Source organism: Botrytis fragariae (genome assembly GCF_013461495.1).
Source record: "Botrytis fragariae strain BVB16 chromosome Unknown tig00000186, whole genome shotgun sequence".
In the NCBI taxonomy this organism is placed as follows: domain Eukaryota; kingdom Fungi; phylum Ascomycota; class Leotiomycetes; order Helotiales; family Sclerotiniaceae; genus Botrytis; species Botrytis fragariae.
Genome location: NW_023501000.1, coordinates 83,235 through 100,310, shown reverse-complemented (window position 1 = coordinate 100,310; position 17,076 = coordinate 83,235). Strand labels below are relative to the sequence as shown.

Here is a 17,076-nt window from a genome sequence, read left to right as displayed (position 1 = left end):
TTCATCCGTTTCGAATCATAGCACACGCTACATTAATACTCCTTTTTTCCCAGTCAAAATTCCGTCCCCAATTCCGCGCGGTTCAATCTCCCTCATAAATCAGTCTATTCTTTCAATCTATTGCACTGACCCGAATTCATGGCTTCGTGCATTGGATGCCCCCTCCCTTTTTCGCCCCCTCCTCGGCCAATCTCGGCACATCGGAAAAACAACTCTGCATGTACTACCTCCTACAAACCATCCCTAGGACCCATTCCCTGTAATCTTCCTACATACATACATGCATGTGCACATGCGTATTTAAACATCCATTAACATATACCCAATTCCCAACACTTTTATGCATCGCAACATGACAAATGTCAAATGTCAAATGATAAACCCGTATGCACGAAGCCGAGCAGCACGAGGACTCCACGCCATGTGACCTTCCTTTTACAATTGGATTGCCTATGCTTGGTGGATCGGGAATGCAGCGTGTAACGCTAGATTCCATAATTTCTGTTGATCCGGTGGGGAAAATGAACTACATGATGGCGGGAGGATGCAGGAAGGTGGGTTGACGCTTGGTGTTACGGGCATGACATGGGTTAGTGGAATACTGCATGGAAGAGGTTGAAGCGAAATGGAAGGTTTTTTTGAATGATAGGCATGTATGTGTTGTGTTATGTTGAGTTATGATGTGTTATGACAATTCTACGTTGGGAAGGAGGGGTATTTTGCCGTTAAATGGTATGAGGGGTACCAAGAATTTCAACGATCAATGCTCCTAATTCCCTACTTAACCGGTACATAGGTTCATCTAGCCAAGAATTCAAGACTCTAGGTAGGATGGAATTTGATCCTTTTGTTTGGAAGCAGGTAATCACTTCTTATTGCCAAGAATATACATATGTAAATTTATAAATGAATTTTTCAAATAGGAAAGAGAATTGAATTTTTAGGTAAATATAAGGTGTTCAACTCTTGGTCTACCTACCAGTAATCTTACGCTCGTACCATCGAAGTGGAGGATACGTCACGATAGTAAAGACACCACTTAAGAAGATTCCAACATCACCTCCATAGGGTCCAAATTTAGCTGCAATTGGGCCTAGTTGTAGTGTTAGTATATTGAATATACTCCGAGAAAGTGATTGTGACTTACCGACATACCAAACCTGAGCCATACCAGGCAGACCACCACCCAGATAACCAACCAAAAGAGCCATAACAGCAGCCAAGCCCCATGGTAGTTTACCGGGTATATCCCAAGAGTTCAAATCGTAACCTTCTGTACGACGGAACCATTTATCTTCGATTAGCAGAATAAATGTGAAAGAAACTGTCCAATATCCAAGTAGGGAGACAAAGTCGCTGACGATACTGGATAAGTGTGCTCTACCAGCAATTGCAAGAACAGCAATCACAAGAGCATTGACAAATGACCAGATGAATCTTGGGATTGCATGGAAATAATGACCAAGCAATTGAAGACCAAGACCACTAGAGTAGTTCACAGCGACGTTGTTACCGATAACTGAGAAAACCAGTAAGACAAGGCAGAATTTGGAAAATCGGAACGGATGGAAAGACTCTAGAAGAAGACCACCAAGTCCATGGTCTTCATATGCCGTTGTCCAAGTTGGATTCTTTGATGAAGCCAGTGCCGCATTTCCTAGACATGCACCGATAATAGTTGCAAAAATCGTTGGAAGGGAAATTCCCAAGATGGTAAGGAAGAAGATTTTCCAGCCCTTGGTATTGGCAGGATAGTTGCAGTAGTAATCTGAAGCAATTGAGCACCATCCCGAGGCGGAAGAAAAGCATACGGCGAAGAAGCTAAGCCAAGAGCCTGAGAAACCAAGACCAGAAACCTCGGATGGGAGACTTGGCTCCATCTTGGGAGCGACTTGGCCAATCAAGACACACATGATAATGAATGTCATGATCCACGAGTATTTCTCCCACGTATGAATGATTCTGAAGCCGAAAATTGATACAATATAACTGATGACTGCGATGATGACAATTCCCACCACGATTGTCATAGTGTAATCAGAGACGGCAGCCAAAATCTGACCCACCACCACAATATTAACCACGGCAAAACCTCCACCGATAACAACATTGAGAACCGAGCAGAGTTTTGCACCGTAGAAACCGAAGGAATATCGAGAACATGCAATTGCACGGAGACCAAGCTTAAAACTCGTTAGAATGATTTAAATAAGATGTTTCCAGAACACTTACCTTTGGACCAAGAGTACCAGTATATGCGGTGCAAGCGGCTCCCAAAATAGTTGCAACGATAATGGCGCCAACTGCTTGACTGAGGGAGAGACCATAGACTTCGGGATCCGTACCAAGAAGGCCAATTGGTATTGTACCAACATGCATTGTGAGAGACCACCAGAGAAAGAAGACGTTGAGGATTGACGGAGGTTGCTTGTCTTCTTCGTGTATCCTATCAATACCTTGCGTTTCAATTCCCAGCTTTTCGTCAAGCCATTCTTCACCACGTCGCAGGCTACGCAGGAAGCCTTTTTTCTCTCGAAGTTCTCTAGCCAAGACTATCTCCTCGGAGTCGCCCTCGGATTCATGACTTCCAGCCGCGATCACAGCAGGATCAAGGTCTTTTTCGAAGCGGCCGTTCTCCAGATCATGGGAATGTTTAACATGGTGAGCATGTTTTAGATCAGCCTGATCACCATGGACGAAGTCTGACATTGCTCCAAGGTTGTGAATTTAGGGAAGCAGAATGAAAAAATGAAAACTTTCTGGGACGGGTAGGACAATCAGAGGGGGAACACGACCTAGTTACATATGTATGCAACGGAAAGCCAAGGCTTGACATTCTAGAAAATTAATTTAACTCATTGAGGGGTGCCTCCCATATCTTGGGACGAATCAATTGAACGAAAAACAATAGGTGAGCTGTACGTAGGAAGCTTGATAAGAACTCACGAAGATGGGAGCTTTTTCGCAAGTGTTTGGTGATCTTCACTGGCTCGTGTAGATAAGCGTCCTGGTTGGTTCCTTCTTGGCAAACCTTTATCAGGAAGGTATTTTGTGGTTAGTGGAGCAAGGTACGGATGGGGAAATATAGCGGGTGCTCCGATTCCCATACTTGCCATTGGCCGAGCGAGGCACAGGATAGCAAGAGTATGGTAAAGTTCATAAGGAACAAAAAAGAAAGGGTATCTTAAGTTGGGGTAATCATTGGATACTTGGAATGAATCCATCGGCGCACGCCGTACACCACGTTCTGGAAGGACCACCATACTGCTAATGGAATATAATCCAATCTTGCTCGACGGAACTGGATCCAGATTCGACCCTTAAGGCAGGGTTCGGGAGATAGTGGTGATACGAAGTGTAAGCCACATTCAATTTTCTGATATGGAAATCGTGAGAACCTTAAAAGACCACCACATATTGTTTGCTATTGGGTTCGAAGATGAAGGGAAGCAGATAAGACACTAAGATGAGAGGCTACGAAAAGGATCATGCGGATGGCCGGAGTAACGGCTCATGTTGTGATGAGGAAAAGAGGAAGCGTTCTGGTGTAACGAAACACTAGTTGACAACTTGACAACTTGACAACTTGACATGTCCCGACTTCTGATAAAGGAAACGAGATTGTATCGTGTTTTGTCAATGCAGTGACCAAAGGCTGGCGTGCAAGGATTGATGTGACCCGTGCGACTTGATAAGGTAGAGAAGTGGCGCGGGGGAATCACGGGGCTCGAGCAGTTTATCTATCATAGGCAGATATCTGTGAAATAATATGTAAAGATATGTGAAGAGAGAGATACCATCAGACTCGTTTCTAATTTAGATAAGGTGTTCTAGCCAATCTCGCTAATACGAGCTACTAGGTATATATATATATATATAATATATATCTATCTAGGTACTCTCAAGTGGCGCGTAGTATCAACCCGGATAACATATTGCTCCCAATTTTAAACGACCGAGGTGAGTGGAAAGGGGAGGGATAGGTCCAAATCATTCTCTCCCGATCGAACACTCTCTAGTCGCTCTCCATCCACTTGAATGATGTACATTCAGAACTTTGCATCTACCCAGACAATGGAATCAGACTTATTTAGTCTTGGTACGATGAGTATTGGCGCCAAGGAAGCTTGTCTTGAATTTGGGTGTGAACTACGAGCCAACACGCAACTCAAATTCAACGTCATCAAACATCTTAATGGTACGCGATGGGATTTTTCACTCGAAGCAACTTCTCCCCGAGTGGAATAGCGTTCGGCGCACGTCTTTTGGAGTTGAAAGTTGGCCTCATCATCCATGAATACCTCGATCATCTCGTGGCAAATATATTCCTCTCTTATGAAGCTTTTGCTGCTTGTTCAAACATTACGTCCCTGTCTCCCATCCCTACTCATATCTGGGCCTTCTTTCGGAATCAACTCAACTGGGCCTTCTCGAACTCTCAGCAATAGCAAGTGCAACGCAACCTCAAGAGACAGGTTTGTTTGACACAAACAAAAGTTATACCATCATATATAAAGAAACGATCTCAAGTTCCATCGGAACTTCTAGTGGGAACTTCTTCAAGGACCCCAAAGCAAAAGATCATGTTGGAAAACTCTAAAGGAACCGAAACTCTGAGTGCGAAAACTTCCGTGTTTCTCTCTCCATGTTGTCAACAGCAGCAATGACGCAATGGAATTATCTCGACTTTTGCATAATGATTGCTGATCAGATTGTCACTGTTTTGGGCTGTCATTGTCTGATATCCGCAATATGTCCAGTGCATTGTATACACTTGATGCTTGATTAGATCCAGTTGATCGAAGTCAACCGAATTGCATTAAAAATGACCTAACACAGCTCTCAAGATTGTGATTGTGGTTGCTAATAGTCGCGTCTTACGGTATACTGTCGCTAGAATAGATGAAGAAATATTCACTTTCCGGCCGTACAATCTATTGCACATCAATTTCTGAACAATTTCCGAACCAACGATGTATCAACTCACTATCAACACAACACCGTAAATTGAGGGGCTTGTATAGCTACAATTTTTCTTTATTCTTAAATGACACTCGAGCTTCGTACAATCATTTTCAAATCCATCCCACTTCTCCCGTCTTTTGACCCTATCATTTCCTGCATCTCAGAGGCAACGGATTATTTACCCCCAAAGAAGCGCATTTGTCTGAGTTTGCATCACTATGCTATATCTGCCACCTCCGAGGACTCAGATATCGCTGTTCAAGAACATATAAATTCTAAGGTATGTACTCCCCTATTATGTGATGGTCAGAACAAATCACACTCCAACATGGGATCTTGAAGCTGGAAGGATATAAGGTATTCGAGTATAGAATGCAATTCATCAATAGCTTCTATTCTTTGCTTGTATATTGAATATCGTGATTTGCTTTGCACAAACCACTGACTCAATATCAGGCTCTGCAGCGACGTGAAACTCCCACAGATCGGTTTTATATGTTTCGATGGCTTCCCAAGGAGCTTCAGCTTGAAATATGGAAGATGGCTGCTTTAGATATTGATGCGCAAATTATTACGATAGATACCAAGGTCCACCCCATCAATGACCAATCGCAAGTCAATCAATATCATCGAGGTACCGCATATATTCACAAAAATAGCGCATCAACCGACACTGAAACCACATCACTTACGGCCCAGTATCAAATTCCAAGTCTTCTACACGCCTGTGAGGATGCTAGAGAAGTAGGATTGAAATACTATCGCCCAGTATTTGGCCGCGAAATAGGCGGCGCACCTATCTACATGGCTATAGACCACCGTCGTGCTCCCGACACATTTTGTTTCAACAACCTGAAAGCCCTAACGATGCTCCGCTCAAGCACACGAAATTTCAACCGCGGTGTTAAAAATGACATGGATTCTATCAAATCTGCCATCGTGTGTATGAAAGTGCACAATCTTCCTCGCAGGAACTATCGAGGTTTCCGTTGGATAACATCATCGCTTCGAGAGATCAACACCCTATGGATTGCACAGGATAAACCGTGTATTTGTAGCCGGAGGCACACCACAATGGCATCAACAGCAAGGCAGTTACTGCACTCACTAGCAGAAACCATGATTGAGCAGCACGCTACCTTGCAACAAAAGAAGAAGCTTGAGAGTCGTGATCTGTGTATCGACGAAATTATCAGATGTGTGGAGAGCCCAGGATATTCTTCTACAAACTATGGGTTTGAGATCCCGCAGGCTAAACTCACGTCGGTAGATAAGTTGAAGCAAATTTATGAGCAGTCGGATGGGAGAGGAGCACGATCTCTTGCTACTCTCGAGTATCTTCAAAAGCTTCTAAAGTAAAATGACCCCGTACTCTAGGACTGGGCTGTTAGTGGAGGTGAAACAAGCGAGGAAGAGTCGAGGAATGGTTACTCTAGTTGATTGAGGTAGACTCGAAAATTAAACAGTCGTACTGGCAAAGTCACATTGGATTGTGTAGATGGCCACCGGATGAGAGGATGAGAGAGGCCATGGGGAGGCAAGATAAATATATGGTGATGTCATGACAAGGGATCTATTTGCACACACTTTCGATTAACACATCTATGCATGTTGAATGTGACAGTGATTCTTCAATTCTCAATGTTCATTTATTTGACATCATGTTTCAAGGTCCCAATTCAACTTCATCGACGAAATAATAATGTACTTCTATTTGTGAAAACCCCCTGAAGTTTTATGGTGCCCCCTGTATAATCAAAACATTGCCGAAAAACTTTACTTATTCTTGATTCATGAGAGCTTTCGACTAAACAACACCTTCTTTACCAGGGCCTGCCCTCAATCCAAAATTTGAATGCCAATATAAACCCGAACCTCTAACGACCAACTAACTTCACACGTATTCTCGAACACTATGCTCTGATGTGGCAAATCTCTCATCCGTGTCTTTGCAATGCGAGATCCCGATCCTGGCGACTTACTTCGTTCTTTGCCGGTACTTATAATCGTTCATTACGTGGAATTCCCCCGAATCCATAACGCTTTGTCTCAAACAACTTGACTGGAAAGGAACTTCAAGGTGTGTTTTCAGCCCATCTACACTTTCAAATTCATCGCCGCAAACACATTTAGTATCATCAAAGAGCCCCTGCTCTATGGAATAAAGACGTTTCTCTTTTTCTAACTCAAACAATACCTTCAAGCATTCGGAGCCTCTCAGTGAATTCCAATGTGCTTTGAGCGCATCCATTCTTGTGAAGCTCCTGCCGCATGCAGAATCTTTATCTTCAGCCGTTTTGAACACTCTAGGTGGATTGTGTCCAGCACAGTAGAATTTCTTAGCATTCGCATGCAGGAGCTCATGGCGACGACAGTCTTTGCGTCTTGAGAACCCCTTCCTGCAGGTACTGCAAATACAAGGCCTCTCGTTAGTATGACTCCTCTCGTGTTCACGGAGTGTAGTCCCCCTTGTGAATGTCTTGGAACAAACATTGCAACTATGAGGATCGCCTCTCCTTCTGGCTGCCGTGGAGCCGGGTACAGTTTCAGAGTTAGACATCGGTTGAGGCGACATTTCTTGAGGTGCAGAATATGAAGGTTGAGTATCAAGTGGAGCTCGAAAATCCGAGTCTGAGAAGTCCATTTCGTTTTCAGCATACCGAAAGGCAAGTTCTGGGTCTATCATTCTACTTCCATTAAACACCTGCTTCTCGCCCATATCTTGATTGCTCGGTGAATTATTGTACATTTGGTTGCTCTGTGGTGGTGCTGTGGTAGTTGTACTTTGTGCAACATCATGAGGTATGGAATAGTCAACCGAGTTGCTGGGCTTTTCACTGGCATTTCCCACGCCAATGTCTACGCGGCCTTCGTTGCTATCAAGAGTCAGATCTATGATCTCAGATATCCGTAGACCTGACGCTTTCTTGGATTCCCGAGACTGATTGATTTTCTGTGAATGTATTGACGGCGACTTAACGGTTGCTTGGAGGGAGCTGTATTCTTTATGGAAAGCAGCAGTGGCTTTTTCATTTAAAACATTGATGTTGGCATTGAACTCGTCCCTCCAAATCATCAGAGCATTCAAACCATTCATCATCTCCAATATTTTCAGTTTTTGATCCAGGGAATCGAGTAACTCGGGTATTTCGTAGCATTTGTAACGTTCTAACATGAGCTGCGTTTTGGGATTCTGCTCGAGAATACTTCTCTGGTGATTTTTGGAGTTATTTTCGTTCATGATTTTCCGTTGGCTGATTCGGAATCGACTTCAAGTTTCTCGAGGCATTGTTTTGTTTATATCGAATGAAAACTAGGTTCCGACATACGCATCGCCTTGGCTTTCCGAAATGCATCGCATTATAGCGGCCTGTCAGGACCAGTCTGGACACAGAACACAGGAGCCATGATGCGCATTTTACTTTGAATGGTCCAATGGGCTGTGCTGTGCATGGTGTTGCAGAATGCATGGTACATTCAGCTGTAGTTTGTGGTCTTTGATAGGCGCTTACTTATAACCCATGCAACATTTGCATCGCCAGGATCCAGAGAAATTGCCCTTTCCACAATCGCTCGACGCAGTTGAAAAAGACCTCATTGATACTCCAAGAGCTCCCAAGATTTCAAGGTGCGTCGCCATATATTCTGTCCATCCGTCAATTTTTAAGGTACTAGGCGATGCAGCATCTTGTTTTTGATGATTATTAAATCGCCTTTGTGGGTATCCGGTTACCTTGCGCGTCACTGATACATTGGTTTGTATGAATTTGGTATCGTGAACGTTGGAAAGCTCTTGTAACATTACCAGACCCAGATCCCCAAGGGATACTACTTCGCTCTTAGAGTAAATTAAATCTATCTAGAATGGTTTAACATTTTAGGATCAAAAAGACGTTGTTGGGATAGGTACCCAGATAAAATTTGAACTTGAAATTTGTAAATCTGGATTACACAACAGTGATTCAGGAGGAAAGATACGAGGATGCTGCAGCTCCGTAACGAGCATGGTGATTCTCAACAATGATGAATCCAGGTAAGCTGGGCGTTTTTGAATGGCTTGACGGTTCCTAATTTTTGTGTGCTGCGTAAGTGACGGTAGGCATGTTTGGAGTGTTGGCTGGCCCTTGTGGCCGGGTTCATGTTTATGTCATAATAGGTTAGATCCCTACCAATCGACTGGATGCTGGATTGTCCCTTTGAATTGCATCGCCAGCCCTCGTGTTTGTATCGGTTCCTGAATCTAACATATCACCAGCCGAACATCGCCTTTTTCTATTTCTTGACCTTATTCTCTTTTTCTCACCCGGCGCTACGAGCAGTGTGCCAGCTATTAAGAGGAGAACCTGCAGTTGTCTACCCAATCTCTTGCATCAATCAATTCGTGATGATCCATACATAACCCACAGAACGCGGAATGCATAATGATATTCTTCAAGGGCTTAACTCTGATCCATACAGAACCCTATCGGACCTGATTGTCGTATCGAAATGCAAGATACACATTCTCATATCAACTGTCGCAAAAAGAAAATCTGAGTTCAGGATTTGAAATAGATAGCGAATCATTGATTGTCATCTTTTTGACCCTGTCTTTAAATCGTCAAATGCATCGCCAGCCCAAATCTTTATTTCGTGTCGCAGAGTTCCAGCCAAACCCAGATCCCCCGCACTTCGTAATCTAGAATTTTGCCACAGTTTTATGTATCTTTGGACTCGCAATTTCAAAAGGCGTCGCCTTTATAGCACAAGTGGATTGATTATCTCGATACACACCCAACACACTGACAATGGCACCGCCTTTAATTATTGCAATGAATTGCGTTCAGTCCAGATGAACCCTGGCCTAAATGTCTTCTGTTTCTACTCAAAATACATGGCGACGCAAAAGCTATCATTCTTCCGCAATGCTCAATCCTAACAGAGAGTGGCTCTGGCCGGCGTAAATGGCGACGCAACAAGATTTTTACTCTGTCAATATACGAATGTCAATGAATGTTATGACTCTGCTCGAAAGGCACGGCGATGCAGTAGTATTATCAACCTGCCAATATCCATGCTTCGTCGAGGATTGTGATGCCTATATAATGCAGACAGAATCCTCTTTCCTTTCTTACCTTTTGAATAACATTCTCAAGACATAATTTCTACACAATTCTGACTGGCAAATCTGCAAGATCTGGTTCCAACCCCTTCACTCTCACACATCTCTCTTGATAGACATCTCGAGATAGAAAGACTTCATTACCTACCGCTGCTATTCGCCACACAATCGTTGTTGTCCGTAGCTTCAAAAAGAGCAAATCTTTCACCAGACCTGTTGAATACATCAATCGCAGCGAATTGACATTTTTCCAACTGAACAAAGACCCTTTTCTTCCACAACATGCCACCCTTACCTATTCAGACTACTTGGAGCCCGGATGTCATCGCAACTGTAGTGTATAGAGTCACCATGGTCTTCGTGAGTCTCACGTATATCTGGAGAAAATATCGACAACCGCTTAGAACAGATGATTGCAAGTACCACCAATTCCTCTATAATGTGCTTTACTAACTGCTTCGCGTGCAGTGCACCAACTTGCTGAACTCCTCGCTGCACGAACACCCACCGTCGAAGTCAAGTCCGACGAAACTCCTGAGCCCTCACCCGCCAATTCGATCGACTCGAACGATATTTTGCAAGTTGTACAAACTGTTGGGGCGGTAGCTGCAATGGTAATGGGTACCACGGATTGTGATGGTACCTCGGATACTCCTACGATTAATGTTGAGTTCCAAGCAGTACAGAACGCGTATTCGGATCGACGACGAGGGTTCAACAAATCAAGTAAAGATGGCTGAGATCCCCAAGAGTTTCGATATATATATGTACCGCGTGTCGTTACTGGTTTCTTGGAGGACATGTGGATGTAGTGATCAAGAGTGACGCGTGTATGAAGAGGGGCTGTATTATTTTATATGGTGATCACAAAGCTTTGAATGACTTTCAATTCTTAAACTTCATCTTTGTTTGGTGTTCCAGAACGATGGACACTCAAATTTACTTCTGTTAGCTTTTGATTTCCATTCTTGGTCATGTGAATATTGCGATATAATATCCGATGTAGGTGCTGAGACACAAGGGAAAAAGAATGGCAGAAACTCCAAAGTATAAAAACACCACATGAACACAATTACACATATCATTCCGCTCTATACAAAACTTTTTGCAACATTCCACGATACATTAAAACATACCATTATGCAATAACACCGAGAATTCCTTCCCAAAATGAAGACATTACCGAATTCGGACGAAGAATGATTCAATAGAGTTCAAGTAATGATCTCAATGAAGCTTGGAGACACCAGCGCGGGGTCATAAGACGATGACATGGGACATGTGCATTTGTTCAGAAAAATTGTCTAGAATGAACATTTTTTACCTATAAACCTCTACAACCAGATTGAATTTATTTTTTGACATACCGAACGAAAATCATTACCTTTTTCTACTGTGATTGAATCATTTTCCTCTCTTCAACATTCACTTCCGTCCCCTGGAAAAATTAAAATTGTGAGCAAGAAGTCTCGCAGCTTTTGCAACTTTCAACGAAATAATTTCGGACGCGAAATACAAGAAATTTCCATTCGAACGGATCAATATTTCTCTTCGAGGTCTTATAGTAATTGCGAGGCTCAACAAAACAATTTGAAGAATTGAGACAAGAAGCTTTCGTTACAATTGATCTTTGACTGTCTTTTCAAAACCCACGGCACTTGCAGCATTCAATAGAGCAGTACGAGAAGCAAAACTCAGCAACCACCATACGGTTAGACTTCTTAACTCTCAGAAAAATACAATAACAGGTATTAAGACAAAAGGTATAGTGAGAATAAACTTATATGACGAAAGAAATATGCTGAACTGAAACAGAAAGATGCAGCACTTGAAGTACTTTGTCGCCCTTTTCGGCGTCTTGCTCTTCCTCTCAAGCGATAATGTAGTTGAAGCTCGCCGCCACAATCGTCGACAATCTCCTTGCACCCCCTCTTCGATCCCAGGCTCTTCTCCGCCACCCTCCACCACCTCCAAGCCGCCCTCCACCACTTCCAAGCCACCTCCAGTGTCGACAACCCCCTCTACAACCCCAATCAGTACCTCTGCCCCTACCTCTCCACCATCTTCTCCCGGTCCACCAAACCCACCTGTCTGCAACATGCAATCGCCCGGGATATGTCAACTTGCCACTAAGTCTAACTTCCCCACTAGACCTCTCGTTCAAGATGCCTGGATCTTCAACCCATCCTGCAATGTTATCGGTGGAACAACTAACATTCCTTTGTATAAGACATTCTTCTTGGCTTCACAATTGCCTTATGGAGTTGTGATGACAGGTAATAGTCCTACAGCATCTCCGAGTTTCGATTATGCAGGCGGCCATTATGGAGTTGGTGGTACGGATGGTGGAAATCCGGGTTGGTGGTGTGCAATTGAGGGAGATGGCACTTATGATTGTTACGCACAGTTTAAGTGTTAGAACGCGGTGAAGGGATGGCACTTCTTCTTCTTCCCAAGAATAGGTATGACGTTTGAAACGTTAGGTGGCAAAGATAGGCTGGGTTGGAACAGGTTGAATTTGCTTTGGAGATGGCTTGCTGAATTTGCGCATAATACTGGCCAAGGTTGCTCATAGTTGGAAGATAATAGGAAATGAAATATAAGATTGAGAACGCTCTTAGTTTGATATAACAGATACCATGATTAGCATCCGGGTTTCCAACATATGCGAGAATCTTTACATGAAAAGACTTCAATAATTCAGGACGTGCTCTAGTACTGACTAAAACAAACATTCCAATTTCCACGTCTACGCGCAGAGGTCCAGCTCACTAAAGCATCTGGAAAGCTTAACTGACGTAGCCCATGGCAAGACTCTTGGTGTCTACCCGAAAGTATAGGAAGGAGAGAGTCCTATTGTAAATCTTCGATGCCCCAAATAACAATTAGAAAACTCAAACCCCCGAACAACTTTCGCGAGGAAAACACCGCATTTTAATCTACTTCGCGCGACAAAGTGCGGGGACCGACCTTAAGGTTACCTAAACGAAAAATGTTAGATTGCGATGATTTGATCTCTGCGTACAATCCACCGCTCTCGAAAATTCCTATTTATACATAAAGCGACAATGCATATTCTTAAAGTTACGCGTCAAGTGAATCTGTACTCATTACAATCTATTTGACATCAAGTCTTGAGAAAGATCAACGCATGAATTTATTGAATGCTAGCGAATGATTTCGTAACTGAAACTACTAGGTAACATTATTGCCGGTTGAAGGAGTGGCTCAATGGTTTTGGGGAAAGGCAACAATTTCTTTCCCCCTCTTTCGCCTCAGTCATCCTCCATAATCGGTTTTCAAGTATTCTCATTCCATATTGTCGCATTTCAGAGTCATTTATTTCTGTTCTAAATTATTTATCACGTTTTATTTGGTTGGAGAGGATTATACGAAAGCGAATAATATCAAGGCTTATAATTCGTGGTACGAGTAGTCCTATCGGAAACTAAAAGATCATCGATCTTGTCTTTGTCTCTGTCGTCATAATTCCCAAGGAACCCACCGTCCAATTCACAACCCATTTATTTCTGTTACATACTCGCCGCCCTCCCGCAACCATGCCTCTACCGTTCGAGATCCAACGGCGACGCTTCATGCGGACAGCAAACAGTAAATACATTTACGGCAGAGTTGTGAGTTTCGCGCACCTTCCATTTGACTCCATCTCTACTTTTGGGCTGGATTGCCTAGTGATTTTAGGCCCGAACCAATTTCCAGCTTTCAGATGCTAACACACATATCCGCAATCACAGCCTCTCATTCACACAATTATCTTCCTCATCGAACTCATAATGGTCGGGAGACTTACCGCAAAATTCAACAGCTACTATGCTGCCCGTCCAGTACTCACCATGATGGTGACAAACGCAGTACTGGGTGGCATAGCTGACACAGTGGCACAATCTATAACAGCAATTAGACAATCTGCTGTGCGAAAACAAGGAGGATTACGGAAGGATGATTCATTGGCCATAGAAATCCACGAACTCGATAGGAAAAATCCATTCAACGATCGTGATCTTATTCCTGATTCCAAGATTCTGCCACCACCTTTTGATTTTGAGCGCTTGACTCGATTTATGGCGTATGGATTCGCGATGGCGCCTATTCAGTTCAAATGGTTCCAATTCCTATCAAAAGCATTTCCAATCACAAAATCGAGTGCTTTTGGACCAGCAATGAAGATGGTTGCGATGGATCAATTAGTCTTCGCACCAGTCGGTATGAAAAGTCCTTCGATATTATCAGGGACTTGATAACTAACTTTTCGCAGGCATCGCTAATTTCTTTATCGTTATGACCGTTGCAGAAGGTGGCGGCAAGAGAGCGGTTGCCCAAAAGCTAAGAGATATGTATCTTCCAACACTAAAGGCCAACTTTTTGGTTTGGCCTTTGGTACAAATCATTAACTTCCGTCTTATGCCACTACAATTCCAATTGGTAGGTTCTTCCCCAAAGCAAAATCTTTCCTCCTAGTGCTTAACGCTAACAATTTTAATAGCCATTCGTTTCCACTGTTGGTATTGCATGGACAGCTTATCTCTCCTTATCGAATGCAGCTGAAGATGCTTTGGAAGTTCGATCAGCCCCGGTATCACCAAACATCAGATTATTGTAACTCTAGACCCGAGTATGCGAAAAGGAAGGCACGACGGACAACTCGGAATCAGCGGCATTGGCAAGGGATGGAGTTCTAGGTCTAAGAATTTTGGTCTGGATAGGTCACACTGGACAATATATCTACGAATTTCATTTTCATATCTGGTTGGGACATCCAAATGGTGTTTGGCGCCTGGATTTTTGGAGGCGAATATCACGATTTCTTTATAGACCACAGATATACATATCGTATTGATTCTACTTAAGTACAAATCTATTAGCAATAATAATTTTGTCCGAAATCTGGAACTATTGGCTGGCACTTACTCCTTGTAATATTCCACTTGCCTACCCTATGTGAGCAAACAAGCTTGACGGAATACCTAGGTATATAGAGAGGGCACCCTGATAGAAATCGCAAACGCCTCACCATTCAAACATCCAGGCAGATATTCGCGTCTCAGAAACGTTCACAGCTTGAATTTCACGTTCAAGCATTTTCAATAGACAATGAAGTGATGGCTTAGATTTCTTGGAATCTGATACGAAAAGGTCACGGATACCCCGACAAGCTGCCGAGGGAGGATCCAAGAAAACCACCCCACCATGATAGAGGGGCATTCCATCAAATCTCAACTCACGTCCCTTTTGTTTTAAGCTTTTGTTTCTTCTCAACCAATTTCTAAATCAATACCACCTTTGCAATCAGAACTATAAGAAGCTCATTCAGGATCTTCTTTTTTCTAATTATCACTCAACACTTTGAATATATTACTATAAGAAAATGTCTCTTTCAAACAAGCTTTCCATCACCGACGTCGACGTCAAGGACAAGAGAGTTTTGATCAGAGTACGTTTACAGTTCTCCTCACCTGTTGTTGAATCTCCATCATATAATCCCATGTCACATTGTATTGAGCACAAGTCATACTTTTTATGTTCAAGAATCACTGGAAGATTAGAAAGCCGCGTTCTACATACCAAAAACGGCATCTAAAATAAGTCAAGTAGCTAACTAACTGCCTACCCACTAGGTCGATTTCAACGTCCCTCTCGACTCCGACAAGAACATTACCAACAACCAACGTATTGCAGGCGCAGTCCCAACCATCAAATATGCCATCGACAATGGTGCTAAAGCCGTTATCCTCATGTCTCACTTGGGACGTCCCGATGGAAAGGTCAACGCTAAATACTCTTTGAAGCCTGTCGTCCCAGAGCTCGAGAAGCTTTTGGGCGGAAAGAAGGTCGAGATGGCACCAGATTGTGTAGGAAAGGAAGTTGAAGAAATCGTTAACAAGGCAACTGGAGGACAAGTTGTGTTACTTGAGAACTTGAGATTCCACGCTGAGGAAGAGGGAAGCTCGAAGGATGCAGAGGGAAAGAAGGTTAAGGCTGATAAGGAGAAGGTGGAGGAGTTCAGAAAGGGTTTGACTGCTTTGGGAGACATTTTCATTAGTGAGTCATTTTTGGGGGGGGTTATCGCGGATTTCGGAGTTTTGATGTCAAGCTTCATTTGGGGCATTCAAAAGGGGCATAGGCTAATTCACGGCTTCAAGACGATGCTTTCGGAACTGCCCACAGAGCTCACAGCTCCATGGTCGGTGTTGATCTTCCACAAAAGGCATCCGGATTCCTCATGAAGAAGGAACTCGAGTACTTCGCCAAGGCTTTGGAGAACCCCCAACGACCATTCTTGGCCATTCTCGGAGGAGCTAAGGTTTCCGACAAGATCCAATTGATCGACAACCTCCTCGGAAAAGTTAACAAGCTCATCGTTTGCGGTGGTATGGCATTCACATTCAAGAAGACATTGGAGGGTGTTAAGATTGGTAACTCTCTTTTCGATGAGGCTGGAAGCAAGACCGTTAAGGATCTCGTTGAGAAGGCTAAGAAGAACAACGTTGAGCTTGTTCTCCCAGTTGATTACATTACTGCCGACAACTTTGCTAAGGATGCCAACACTGGCACTGCTACTGATGAGGAAGGTATCCCAGATGGATGGATGGGACTTGACTGTGGAGAAAAGAGTATCGAACTCTACAAGAAAGCTATTGATGAGTCCAAGACTATCCTCTGGAACGGTCCACCAGGAGTCTTCGAATTCGAGGCTTTTGCCAAGGGTACCAAGGCTACTCTTGATGCTGCCGTCGATGCTGCCCAGAATGGAAAGATCGTTATTATTGGTGGTGGTGACACCGCTACTGTGGCTGCTAAGTATGGAGTTGAGAGCAAGCTCAGCCACGTTTCAACTGGTGGTGGAGCTTCTTTGGAATTGCTCGAGGGCAAGGATCTCCCAGGTGTTTCTGCTTTGTCGAGTAAGTAAATTTGGGGGTCACGTTTGTAGAATGGTTCGGTTCTGATGGGATATCAGACCGTTCAAATAAGTCCAACCTATGATTGTAGGA

At 43.4% G+C, this 17,076-nt stretch overlaps 8 protein-coding genes across 8 annotated transcripts; 5 read left to right on the top strand and 3 right to left on the bottom strand.

The window, feature by feature from the left end:
* Positions 1-971: 971 nt before the first annotated feature.
* Positions 972-2,709, bottom strand: Bfra_010045 (putative cytosine permease protein; the record flags this gene model as incomplete). The annotated part of the gene is made up of 3 exons (XM_037340379.1): positions 972-1,093; positions 1,148-2,183; positions 2,233-2,709. 3 exons carry the CDS (start codon positions 2,707-2,709, stop codon positions 972-974), a joined length of 1,635 nt encoding a protein of 544 aa, XP_037188847.1.
* Positions 2,710-2,855: 146 nt separating this feature from the next.
* Positions 2,856-3,107, bottom strand: Bfra_010044 (uncharacterized protein; the record flags this gene model as incomplete). Its single annotated transcript, XM_037340378.1, has 2 exons — positions 2,856-2,916; positions 2,947-3,107. 2 exons carry the CDS (start codon positions 3,105-3,107, stop codon positions 2,856-2,858), a joined length of 222 nt encoding a protein of 73 aa, XP_037188846.1.
* Positions 3,108-5,047: 1,940 nt separating this feature from the next.
* On the top strand, positions 5,048-6,324 carry Bfra_010043 (uncharacterized protein; the record flags this gene model as incomplete). The annotated part of the gene is made up of 2 exons (XM_037340377.1): positions 5,048-5,245; positions 5,422-6,324. 2 exons carry the CDS (start codon positions 5,048-5,050, stop codon positions 6,322-6,324), a joined length of 1,101 nt encoding a protein of 366 aa, XP_037188845.1.
* Positions 6,325-6,943: 619 nt separating this feature from the next.
* On the bottom strand, positions 6,944-8,206 carry Bfra_010042 (putative transcriptional regulator prz1 protein; the record flags this gene model as incomplete). Its single annotated transcript, XM_037340376.1, has 1 exon — positions 6,944-8,206. One exon carries the CDS (start codon positions 8,204-8,206, stop codon positions 6,944-6,946), a length of 1,263 nt encoding a protein of 420 aa, XP_037188844.1.
* Positions 8,207-10,348: 2,142 nt separating this feature from the next.
* On the top strand, positions 10,349-10,806 carry Bfra_010041 (uncharacterized protein; the record flags this gene model as incomplete). Its single annotated transcript, XM_037340375.1, has 2 exons — positions 10,349-10,481; positions 10,535-10,806. The coding sequence occupies 2 exons, from the start codon at positions 10,349-10,351 to the stop codon at positions 10,804-10,806; spliced, it is 405 nt and encodes a 134-aa protein (XP_037188843.1).
* A 1,079-nt stretch (positions 10,807-11,885) lies between these two features.
* Bfra_010040 (uncharacterized protein) lies at positions 11,886-12,485 on the top strand (the record flags this gene model as incomplete). Its single annotated transcript, XM_037340374.1, has 1 exon — positions 11,886-12,485. One exon carries the CDS (start codon positions 11,886-11,888, stop codon positions 12,483-12,485), a length of 600 nt encoding a protein of 199 aa, XP_037188842.1.
* Positions 12,486-13,626: 1,141 nt separating this feature from the next.
* Bfra_010039 (putative mpv17 pmp22 family protein) lies at positions 13,627-14,951 on the top strand (the record flags this gene model as incomplete). Its single annotated transcript, XM_037340373.1, has 4 exons — positions 13,627-13,701; positions 13,822-14,290; positions 14,343-14,509; positions 14,571-14,951. The coding sequence occupies 4 exons, from the start codon at positions 13,627-13,629 to the stop codon at positions 14,685-14,687; spliced, it is 828 nt and encodes a 275-aa protein (XP_037188841.1). The 3' UTR covers positions 14,688-14,951.
* Positions 14,952-15,452: 501 nt separating this feature from the next.
* On the top strand, positions 15,453-16,994 carry Bfra_010038 (putative phosphoglycerate kinase protein; the record flags this gene model as incomplete). The annotated part of the gene is made up of 3 exons (XM_037340372.1): positions 15,453-15,518; positions 15,703-16,126; positions 16,228-16,994. 3 exons carry the CDS (start codon positions 15,453-15,455, stop codon positions 16,992-16,994), a joined length of 1,257 nt encoding a protein of 418 aa, XP_037188840.1.
* Positions 16,995-17,076: the final 82 nt, after the last annotated feature.